General features: G+C 40.6%; 2 protein-coding genes across 2 annotated transcripts in view; one reads left to right on the top strand and one right to left on the bottom strand.

The window, feature by feature from the left end:
- LOC122549373 (spindle pole body component 110-like) overlaps nt 1-3,055 on the top strand; it is a 59,350-nt gene extending 56,295 nt beyond the window's left edge. The window contains exons 11-12 of the mRNA XM_043689096.1: nt 1,975-2,057; nt 3,017-3,055. Coding sequence (XP_043545031.1) covers nt 1,975-2,028 — 54 coding nt within the window. The 3' untranslated portion in view covers nt 2,029-2,057; nt 3,017-3,055. The remainder of the gene's footprint in view (nt 1-1,974; nt 2,058-3,016) is intronic.
- Nucleotides 1-12,648, bottom strand: part of zbtb10 (zinc finger and BTB domain containing 10) — a 100,750-nt gene that overhangs the window by 7,891 nt on the left and 80,211 nt on the right. The window contains exon 4 of the mRNA XM_043689094.1: nt 2,484-2,659. Coding sequence (XP_043545029.1) covers nt 2,484-2,659 — 176 coding nt within the window. The remainder of the gene's footprint in view (nt 1-2,483; nt 2,660-12,648) is intronic.

Consider the following 12,648-nt stretch of genomic DNA (forward strand, 5'->3'; position numbering starts at 1 on the left):
TGCCAGGATTGGAGGATTTGAGCTATAGGGTGAGGCTGAATAGGCTGGGGCTGTTTTCCCTGGAGCATCGGAGGTTGAGGGGTGACATGATAGAGGTGTATAAAATCATGAGGGGCATGGATAGGATAAGTAGACTAAGTCTTTTCCCTGGGGTGGGGGAATCCAGAATTAGAGGGCATAGGTTTACGGTGAGAGGGGAAAGATATGAAAGAGACCTAAGGGGCAACTTTTCACGCAGAGGGTGGTATGCTAATGGAATGAGCCTGGGGAAGTGGTGGAGGCGAGCACAATTGCGACATTTAAAAGGCATCTGGATGGGTATATGAATAGGAAGGGTTTGGAAGGATATGGGCTGGGTGCTGGCAAGTGGGACGAGATTAGGTTGGAATATCTGGTCGGCATGGACGCATTGGACTGAAGGGTCTGTTTCCATGCTGTACATCTCTATGACTCTATGTTTTAGGAAACCAGATCACTGAATGAGGTAATGGAGCGAGAATTTGGAAGCAGGATTTCAATGAAATGGGGTTAGGAAGAGAGAGTTGAAGGATAGAAAGGTAGTTGTAGTTTTTCTGAGAAGGGATGAGTGAGTGATTTTGACAGGGTCAAGGTCAAAGCTATTTTCCACCATTAGTTAGACTATTAATTGAAAAGTAAGGGAGTTCTTGAAGTGTCCTTGCCGACATATTTTAATAGTTGACTGTGGGACATGCTGTGTTTAAATTGCTTAACACTAAATGAATACAAGCTTCTTATTTTAACCATCTAATTACACAGTAGGAACTATGTGCAGTTCTGGTCACTATAACTATAGGAAGGATGTGATTGCACCAGAGAGCGCACAGAGATTTACCAGGATGCTGCCTAACCTGAGGCAAGGGGTACGAGGAAAGACTGGATAGGCTGGGATTGTTTTCCTTGGAGGAGCAAAGGATGAGAGGGTACCTGATTGAGGTAAATAAATGACATATATAGAGTGGATTATGAAGGCCGTTGTACCATTATTGGAGTGGTCAATAACTAAGGTTAGAGATGTTAACTAATAGGTAAGAGGCCAAGAGGAGAGTGAGTGAAAAGAAATTCCCCATAAGAGTGTGGAGGAGTTTGAAACTCTCATAATATTTAAGCACTATTCAGATATTCATGTGTTGTTATAGTCTCCAGGGCTATGGACCAAAGGCTGGTAGTGGGCTCTTTGTAAACCAGTACAGACATGATAGACCAAAAGGCCTCCTTCTCGATTATAACTGTCTGGGTTTTTGCATATGTACATTCTTACTGTAGCTAAGTATCACAGAATAAGATGGTTCTAAGTCAAATGTTAGCAATAAGTTAGCAAATAGATGGTGGAAATACAATTATACTGATATTTCCTTGCTGAGGAAGAAAAATGTTCCTGATCATTCTCCAACCACTCCATATTAGAAATTACACCATCCTTAGTGGCTTATAAACACACGTTCAAGTCTCACTGGCTGCTTTTCTTTGATCCTCTTCCTGTCACTGTTACTGACAGGGATGATTTGCTCAACCAATTCCTCATTTCTGTCTTTCAAAACCTTTCCCATAGCAAAATGTTCATATTCTACCCGACCAAATCATCCATTTTCCTTTCCTGGAATCCAAGTGGTATAGACTTGAAATAACTGGCGTACAAATACTAAAATGATCTTGAAAAATCTTCCTCTTCTCCCATTTCCTGGAAATAAGATAATCGTCAACTACTTTACTCCAACCAAGTCTCCTTCAAACCCTCTTCCTCACCATCCTTAATTCAAACAAGTGCAACAAGCTCATATACTAACACAAACAACTGAATTGTCATCTTTTCACATTAGGGGGTATGACGTCTAAGAGAAACATGGCGATTCGAATGGAGCGAAAGTTTGCATTTTCTTCGGTGTCCCCATGGGGGTTGTGATCAATTGCACTGATAAAACAGGGCTAAGATCCTCTATATCTTGTCTGTCAAAGGTATCAAGGGACGTTCGAACAAACTACCAGCTGCTGGTATTGTGGCAACTTTAAAGAAAGGCAAACTTGAGACCAGAAAAAAGGTGCGTCCAGCAGTAGTAATATAGCAATTGGAAAGCATACCTGAGCAAGACAGGATGTTTCTCTATTGAGGGGCGATTACAAATAACAAAAGAGAAATGAAAACTCTGCAATCACAGGCCCTTTTGCAAGCAATGTGCAGATGTGTGGCTGAGGATTGCTTCCAATGCTGGGGGCATTGTATAAGAACTGTAGCAAAAAGATGGTGTGTTATTGCAAAGTGCAATTAAAACTGCTCCAAAATAAATGGGCCAATTTGACTGTGATTCTGTTTTGAGGGAAATAATGCACATTTATACAAGCAAAAACAAAACCTCTATTAAGGCAGAACCACTTTTATTCTGACCAAAGTTTTATCAAATTAGAAGCACAAGGCACAAATGTTCAGCCATTGAAGTACAATTCCCAAATATTGCAATTATACTTACCAGTGAATGCCGCTTTACATGTTCTCTTCGCGTGAACAACTTTCCACAAATGTCACAAGCAAAGGACCGTACTCCAGTATGTATTAGTTGATGTCTCTTCAATGTGCGTCGATACTTGGCAATGTAATTGCAATGTGGGCACTTGAATTTGTTTTGACTACCAATTGAAGCATCACCTAGCATAAAGAATTTAAATACAGTCTATATTAAAAGCTTTGAATACTATTTGTAATTATTGATATATTGTAAAATATAGTCAATGATGAAAACTCTTCCCTGATGTGCTGGCCATTGACAGAAAAATTAATCAGTGTTCACAGAAATACATTTCTTTAAATTCAGGCATCTTTATAGCTCTGAACATAACTTGGCTCACAGCATAGAAGTACGTAGATATACAATTTAGTTAACTGCAGCAGATTTTTTTTGTAAATACACTGAATGTAGTGTGCCTTGTTTTCAATAGCTTGAATGCACATGATTTCTCTTATATAATGTAGGCTTCATAAGTAATGAAAACATTCTTGCTATAGAATGGACTGATGAGAAAACAAAAAACTGGCAATTCATGACGCAAGGAAACAGAACACAGGTAACTGAAATTACATTGTTCTGACATATTTGATTGAATGGAGGAGTTAATTCATGAGTTAATTTGACGTTTTTACATCTGATGTGAAAGACAATTAAATCACTGAGTCACTTAGCTCAGGCATTACAAATATAGCACTGGATCACATTTGCTGCTTTCAGTTTCAGAATCATCCAGAGGTAAGTCAAAGAGATGTACAGGATAGAAACAGACCCTTCGGTCCAACTCGTCCATGCCAACCAGATATCCTAATCTAATCTAGTCCCATTTGCCTGCACCTGGCTCATATCCCTCTAAACCCTTCCTATTCATATACCCATCCAGATGCCTTTTAAAATGTTGTAATTATACCAGCCTTCACCACGTTCTCTGGCAGCTCATTCCATAGACGCACCACCCTCTGTGTTAAGTTGCCGCCCCTTAGGTCCCTTTTAAATTTTTCCCCTCTCACCTCAAACTTATGTCCTCTGGTTCTGGACTCCCCCAACTCAGGGAAAATATCTTGTCTATTTACGTTATCCATGCCCTCACAATTTTATAAACCTCTACAAGATCACCCCTCAGCTTCCGATACTCCAGGGAAAACAGCCCCAGCCTATTCAGCTGGCTCTTTAGCTCAAATCCTCCAACCCTGGCAACATCCTTGTCGATCTTTTCTGAAGTTTCAGATTTCACAACATTCTTCCTGTCGGAAGGAGACCAGAATTGCATGCAATATTCCAAAAGTGACCAAACGAATGTTCTGTACAGCCGCAACATTACCTCCAAACTCCTACACTGAATGCTGTGACCAATAAAGGAAAGCATACCAAAAGCATTCTTCACGATCCTATCTATCCGTGACTCCACTTTCAAGGAACTATGAACCTGCACTCCAAAGTCTGTTTGCACAGCAACACTCCCCAGGACCCTTCCATTAAGTGTACAAGTCCTGCTCTTTGCCTTTCCAAAATGCAGCACCTCACATTTATCAAAATTAAACTCCATGTGCCACTCCTCAGCCCATTGGCCCATCTGATCAAGATCCTGTTGTACTCTGAGGTAATCTTTTTAGCTGTCCACTACACCTCCAATTTTGGTATCATCTGCGAACTTACTAACTATACCTTCTATGTTCACATCCAAATCACTTATATAAATGACGAAAAGCAGTGGACCCAATACCGATCCTTGTGGTACTCCCTCTTCTACCTTTGAGCCGGTTCTATATCCAAATGGCTAGTTCCCCCTGTATCCCATGAGATCTAACCTTGCTAACCAGTCTATCATGAGGAAGCTTGTTGAACACCTTACTGAAGTCCTTCTAAATCACGTCTACCCCTCTGTTCTCATCAATCGTCTTTGTTACTTCTTCAAACAACCCAATCAAATTCGAGATACATGATTTCCCACGCCCAAAGCCATGCTGATTATCCCTAATCAGTCCTTGTCTTTCCAAATATATGTCAATTCTGTCCCTCAGGATTCCCTCCAATAACTTGTTCACCAATGATGTCAGGCTCACTGGTCTATAGTTCCCTGGTTTTTCCTTGCTGAGAATGTATATAGAGTATGAGCAGATAAGGAAAGAATTAAGTTCTGAGTTTTGTGAAACAAGAAGTTCAGCTGAGCATGATTCAGATCAGATAAGAATGCAATTAACAATGGGGTGCTGGGAGCAAGGGTAATGAATTAACAAGATGGAAAAGCATTAATTATGTGCAGCCATTTAACAATATTAGACCATAAGACAGGAGTGGAAATAAGGCCATTTGGCCCATCAACCCCACTCTGCCATTTAATCATGGCTGATGGGCATTTCAACTCCACTTACATGCACTCTCCCCGTAGCCCTTAATTCTTTGCGGGATCAAGAATTTATCAATCTCTGCCTTGAAGACATTTAACGTCCCGGCCTCCACAGGTCCACCACTCTGGCTGAAGAAATGTCTCATTTCTGTTCTAAATTGACCCCGTCTAATTCTAAGGCTGTGCTCAAGGGTCCTAGTCTCCCCACCTAATGGAAACAACTTCCCAGCGTCCATCCTTTCTAAGCCATGCATTATCTTGTGAGTTTCCATTAAATCTCTCCTCAACCTTATAAACACTAACAAATACAATCCCAGGATCCTCAGCCGTTCATTGCATACCATTCCAGGGATCATCCGTGTGATTCTCCACTGGACACGCTCCAGTGCCAGTATGTCTTTCCTGAGGTGTGGAGCCCAAAACTGGACACACTATTCTAAATGGAGCCGAACTAGAGCTTTATATAGTCTCAGAAGCACATCGCTGCTTTTATATTCCAACCCTCTTGAGATAAACGACAACATTACATTTGCTTTCTTAATCACGGTTAGAGAGCCCTGGACTAACACTCCCAGATCCCTTTTACTTTAGCTTTATGAATTTTCACACTATTTAGAAAACAGTGTATGCCTGTATTCTTTTTTGGAAAGTGCAAGACCTTGCATTTGCTAATGTTGAATTTCATCAACCATTTCCTGGACCACTCTCTTAATGTGTCTAAATCTTTCTGCAGCCTTCCCACCTCCTCAGTACTACCTGCCTGTCCACCTAACTTTGTATAATTGGCAAACTTCGCCAGAAGGCCCCCAGTCCCTCCATCCAAATCATTAATATATAAAGTGAACAGCTGCAGCCCCAACACTGAACCTCGCAGGACACCACTTGTCACTGGCTGCTATTCCAAAAATAAACCTTTTATCCTAACTCTCTGCCTTCTGTCAGACAGCCAATCCTCAATCCATGCCAGCAGCTCACTTCGAACACTTTGGGGCCTCATCTTACTTAGCAGCCTCCCGTGAGGTACCTAATCAAAGGCCTTTTGGAAGTCTAGATAGCTAACATCCACTGGGTTTTCTGGGTCTAACCTACTTGTTACCTCTTCAAAAAATTCTAACAGGTTTGTCAGGCATGACCTTCCCTTACTAAATCCATGTTGACTTATTCTAATCCGACCCCCTGCACTGCCAAGAATTTAGAAATCTGATCCTTAATGATGGATTCTAGAATTTTAACAAAGGCCAGTTTAACAAGGTGAAAAGCCTTCATTATGTGAAGCTAGTTATTCATTGTGTAATAGCAGATGGCTTAATCTTTACTATTGACACTCGCTGACTGTAACGGTCACCCAATCAATATGTATGTTGCTTTATCTGGATGCTCCTCCCTGTAAAATAACTATATAATTCAATCGGGAGACTGCTGTTGACAGAGAAGACCAGGAACCCATGTCCCTGCACACATGGGCAACCGTTCTCTCTCCCTCCAGGACCCAGAATGAAGATGGAGGTTAAACCATAATGTGTCTCTGAGCGTTTTGCTTCAACTGAGGTGGAAACTGGATGACATTAATACTTTTCTTAAACAGTGACACCACGTTAGCCAACCTCCAGTCTCCGACACCTCACCTGTGACTATCGACGATACAAACATCTCAGCAAGCGGCCCAGCAATCACTTCCCTAACTTCCCAGAGTTCTAGAGTATACCTGATCAGATCCTGGGGATTTATCCATTTTTATGTGTTTCATGACGTCCAGCCCTCCTCCTCTGTAATATGGACATTTTTCAAGATGTAACCATCTATTTCCTACATTCTGTATCTTCCACGTCCTTCTCCACAGTAATACTCGGTTAGTATCTCCCCCATCTCCTGCGGCACCACACATAGGCTGCCTTGCTAATCTTTGACGGGCCCCATTTTCTCCCTTTTGACCTTAATGTATTTGTAAAAACACTTTGGATTCTCCTTAACTCTATTTGCCAAAGCTATATCATGTCCCCTTTTTGCCCTCATAAGTATAGTCCTACTGCCTTTATACTTTAAGGATTCACTCGATCTCTCCTGGCTACACTGGACATATGCTTCCTTCTTTTTCTTATCCAAAACAAATATACGGTCTCTGGACTCTTGTTAGCTCATTTTTGAAGGCTTTCCATTTTCCAGCCATCCCTTCACCTGCAAATATCTGCCCCCAATCAGCTTTTGAAAGTTCTTGCCTAACAGCATCAAAATTGGCCTTCCTCCAATTTAGAATTTCAATTTTTAGATCTGGTCTAACCTTTTCTATCACTATTTTAAAACTAATAGAATTATGGTCACTGGCCCCAAAGTGCTCTCCCACTGACACCTCAGTCACCTGCCCTGCCTTATTTCCCAAGCGTCCACTCACTGAATCAGAAAATTTTCTTGTACATTCTTAAATTCCTCTCTATCTAACCCCCTAACACTCTGGCAGTCTATGTTTGGCAAGTTAAAATCCCCTACCTAACCAGCTTATTATTCTTACAGATAACTGAAATTTCCTTACAAATTTGTTTCTCAATTTCCCACTGATGATTAGGGAGTCTATAATACAATCCCAATAAGGTGATCATCCCTTTCTTATTTCTCAGTTCAACCCAAGTAACTTCCCTGGATGTATTCCCAGGAATATCCTCCTTCAGTACAGCCATTCCGCCTCCACCCTTGTGCCCCCCCTTTCTATCCTTCCTATAGCGTTTGTATCCTGGAACATTAAGCTGCCAGTTCTGTCCATCCCTGAACCACATTTCTGTAACTACTATGATATCCCAGTCACATGTTCTTCACCATGCCCTGAGTTAATCTACCTTCCCTGTTAGGCCTCTTGCATCGAAATAAATGCAGTTTAATTGATCAGTCCTACCTTGTTCTCTGCTTTGTTCTTGCCTGCCCTGACTGTTTGACTCGCTTCTTTTCTCAACTGTATCAGTCTCAGATTGATCTCTTTCCTCACTACCTCCTGAACAAAATCTCCCTGCAAGTATATTAGTCCCCTTCCAATTCAGGAGCATTCAGTCTTTCTTGGTCACTTCTAACCTAGAAGAAATTCCAATGATCCAAAAATCTTTAACCTGATCCACCAAATTGATGACAGTTTGTGCAAAACATCCCACAATTCGGTGATGCAATCACAAAATATCAAGTAGGACAGAATGAATATTTCCACTCTGAAATGTTTTTTTCACCAGCAACTATTCCACCTCATCCATTTGGTGCAAGCAATTTCCTCAACTGGTGTCTTGAACAGAAGCTTGAACTACAGACATTAGATTCCAACAGAACTGTGATGTGTGTGATAAGTCTTCAGTAGCATTATACAATCATGTGTTATATGGGATATGAATAGTCTCCCACACTAATGCTGTGGTCTGTACACAGGGACCAGAATGGCTATTCCACACATTATTATGTATGACAATCCTTCCACTGTCATTTTTGTACTGATCCAGTCCCACCAACAAAAACTCCTGCAGTGAACTCAATTTTTGGCATGGTTTTACAATTGAGTGTACATTTTGCTTTGTGTGCTCTGCAGGCAAGTAGTACTGTGAATTTTAACTTGTCACATCATGCTGTGTGGACTGGAATCATTTTCAATCTTTCAACTCTTCAGTGCAGCTGTTGGGCATATCAAAATTCACTGCCGTTTTCATGAATGTTGCTAATGTGACATAAGAGTGAGGTGTGGATGCGTCTTAAACTTCTGTGCATCATCCTGGCAAGTATCTGTGTTCCTTACTTGTAGCTTGCCTTTTGTGCAAACATCATGCTCATAGCCAATTCTTTCTTAATTGTTATTGAAGGATTAGTGTGTTAACTCAGAACATTACATCTCTACATGAGTTTACAAAATTTGGTAATCTTGCATCAACATTCAGCAATGAGTTCATACCAGCTTCACATTGCCAAAATGTATTGAAACACATCTTGTATTCACGGTTAATTTCTGATGTTAAATGCAATTTAACAGAATGATCACAGCTTATGAAGCAGGCAGAAAATGCATGATAATTACAAAAACAATTGTAACCTGTTCATTTATAGAAATAGAAATGCTCAGATGAGTTCTACCTTTGAGAAACACAACGTTTTTGGCTCTTTTACTTTCTAGTTGTATTCACAAGTTGAACTTCATTTTTTGAAAGTTGTAAACTAAACTTTCAAAGAATAGAATATTGCAAAGTAATCATCTAGATGCAAATTTACAATACTCAAACACAAATGCACGATTTTGATACTAATATCAAAAATGGTTCTTGCCGAAAATCTGACAAAGTTCCACCATGCCTATAAATTAGCTCTACAATCAATCATATTTTCCTGCCATTTGCACATCATTTATTGTACTCTTCCTTTGCAACTACTTGGATGTAATCATTAGTTTTGGTGGAATCTGTGAAAATTAATTCCAATTTACTCCATTGCGTTAACTTCGAGACTTGTATTCTGTCAAAATCATTTTACCATTTTGAAAACCTTAACTAGACTATCCTGGTGAAGAATCACAGTTTTTCCATCCTTTCTTGCAAACAACAACCTCCCATCACTGACAGCAGTTGAGTGAAGCTTTGGTATAACATTTAATATGCTTCCTAAAATTTGTAGTGTTATGTGCAGTTTTCAACACCACAACAGTGGCCTAGCCAATATTTCTTACAAGTTCACCTTTACATTGAATTTCCCTTACTAATTTCCAAGTCCATTATGCTCTTTTCTACTGCATACCCACCTTTAAGCATTCATGGATTTCCAGTTATAGAATTCTTCCTTCTTCTATTTGCTAAAAGAATTATACCATCAATAGCTGTGTTTCATGTGGTAGCATGATTGCCAAAGTCAGAAAGTGGTGGGTTGAAGTCAAGTTCCAGGACTTAAAAGCTGCCACTGCAGTACTGGAGGAGTGCTGCATTTCTGAATGTGATATTAAACAGAGACTAAGTCTGTGTTCTTAGATAGATGTAAAAAAAATCCCATTTCCAATAATAGCATGAGTTATTCCTGGAGTCCTGATCAACCAAAAATATAAAAACAGGCCATCTGGTTTTTATCACATTTCTGGAATTGGTAGCTTATTGTGCCTAAGTAGGCCTGCTCGGTTTCCTATATTAGAATACAAGTCACCTGATATAAGTGCTATACAAATGCAATGTTTTTGTATTTGATAAGTATCTTGAACACTGTTATCCCAAGATGTTTTAGAGCAATACTTTAAAATATAATCTGACACCTGTCCACATACTAGACAGGGCAGATGCAGGAAGGATGTTTCCAATAACAGGGAGTCCAGACCAGGGGTTGCAATCTCAGAATTCAGGGTCAACATTTAGGAAAGGAAAGTGGAATAATTTCTTCTTCCAGTGTTCGGCTTATGGAATTTGCTACTACTGAAAGCAGATGAGGCCAAAACATTGCATGATTTCAAGAAGGAATTAGATGTAGCACTTGTGGCTGAAGGAGTCAAAGGATATGGAGGAAAAGCAGGAACAGATTTTGGAGTTTGAGCGTCAGTCATGATCATAATGAATGGCAGGGCAGGTTCAACAGACCTAATAGCCTCCTCCTTCCTTTATTTTCCACGTTTCTGTCAACTCATACAAAGCTTGAGCAGAATGCGAGTGATTCAAAGAAGATCTTAAATGAGGTAAAAAGAATAGAGTTTGGGCCTAAGAGCTGAAGGCATGGCTAACGATGGCAGAATTATTAAAATCAGGAACAAACAAGTGTCCAGAATTATAGTTGGCAAGAATTACAGTTGACAGATATCTGAAGTAACTGTAGGAATAGTACAAATTGGAAGGTAACAGTGAGAAATTTTAAATAGAGGCATTACTTAATCAGGAGTCAATGAAAGTCAGTGAGCATGGGGTAATGGCAAACAGGACATAGTGACACAGTTAGTTTGGATGAGCTCAGGTTTACATGATGTGGGAAAGACAGTAATGAAGTTGAGAAGTAACAAAAGGCAGAGGTAAGTGTTTCGGCAAGTGAGCAGGGATAGAGTAGAGTCAGGTAAAAATAGGCCACTTTAGAGATAGCCTGGGTCCGTGGATGCAATTTTATCTGGGTTCAAACAGAAAGTCAAGGTTACAGGCCTAATTCAGCCTCCAACAGTTTCCAAAGTGTGAAATAGAGACCTAGGCAGCTAATGAGTGAAGGTAATAGCTTCTGCCCTCTAATTACTTAATTGGAAAATCGTTTGCATTTCAGTCCTGGGGTTTAGACAAGCAGTCTGACAATGTCGAGACAGTAGGAGACAAGGGAGAAAGAGACCAGTTTTAACTGTATATCATTTATGTAAATGTGGGAGCCGGCATTGTTTCCAATTACGTCATTGAAGATAGTACGTGAGTAAAATTATAAGTGAACCAAGGATAGTTCCTCAGGGGACACTGGAGGTTAACAGTACAGAATGTAAGAAAAGGCAATGAAGGTCTTCTCTCGATGAGATTCAATAAATAAATAATAAAAACAGCTCAGTGCAGTTCAACCCATTAGGACGGCAATATTGAAGTACTGGAGCAGGACGCTGTAGTCAGTTCTGTCAAAGGATACAGATGGGTCAGGAAGAATGAGGATGGACAGTTGATCTGCGTCATGCTCAGTTAAGACATTGACATTTAAAGGCACGCATTTCTTTTGCAGAGATATCCTTTAATCTTTGCTTTATCGGCAACTGACCTTCCCACTCTTACTCATTTGTTTTCCTGCAATTGCTGCATTCTCCCTCATATTTCACCATAGCTACTAATTTGGTAATTTCATGGTTCATTTTCTTGGGAAAATGTCAAAATTAATTCTATAACTGGGAGGCAACAGAACTCCAGAGCAGAGATTGATTCACAAGGATGTTGCCAGGGTTGTAGGGTTTGAGCTACAGGGAGGCTGAATAGGCTGGGGCTGTTTTCCCTGGAGTATTAGAGGCTGAGAGGTGACCTTCTAGAGGTTTATAAAATCACAAAGGCATGGATAAGGTAATAGACAAAGGTCTTTTCCCTGCGATGGGGGAGTCCAAACTACAGGGCATAGGTTCAGGGTGAGAGGGGAAAGATATAAAAGGGACCTAAGGGGCAACCTTTTCCATGCAACGGGTAAGAGAAGTGGGCAGGTAGTACAGGACTGTACTGCGGTTATCCCCATTTCAAACAAGTATGGTGTTTTGGAAAATGTAGGGGGTGATGGATTCTCAGGGGAATGTAGCAGGAACAGCTAAGTTTTTGGTATTGAGACTGGCTGTAATGCAATGAGAGGTACATTGGGTTCCAAGCGATCCATTGTGTTAAGAGACTCTCTAGTCTGTGACACAGATAGATGTTTCTGTGGCCAGCAGTGAAAAATCAGAATGGTGTATTGCCTCCCTGGTACCAGGATCAGAGGGTGCAGAATGTTCTCAAGGGGGGAGAGGGACCAGCAGGAGGTCATTATACACATCGGAACCAATAACATAGGAAGGGAAAAGGATGAGATTCTGAGTGGAAAATATATGGAATTAGGCAGGAATTTAAAAAGGAGATCCTCAACAGGAGTGTTATCTTGATTACTCCCGGTACTGCAAGCTAGTAAGGGTAGAAATAGGAGGACAGGGCAGATGAATGCATGGCTAAGGAGCCTATACATGGGAGAAGGATGCACATTTTTGGAACATTGGGGTCTCTTCTGGGTTAGAAGTGACCTGTACAAGAGGGACGGATTGCACCTGAATTGCAAGGGGACTAATATACTGGCAGGGAGATTTGCTAGAGCTGCTCAGGAGAATTTAAACTAGTA

Source organism: Chiloscyllium plagiosum, chromosome 4 (assembly GCF_004010195.1).
Source record: "Chiloscyllium plagiosum isolate BGI_BamShark_2017 chromosome 4, ASM401019v2, whole genome shotgun sequence".
Taxonomy (NCBI): domain Eukaryota; kingdom Metazoa; phylum Chordata; class Chondrichthyes; order Orectolobiformes; family Hemiscylliidae; genus Chiloscyllium; species Chiloscyllium plagiosum.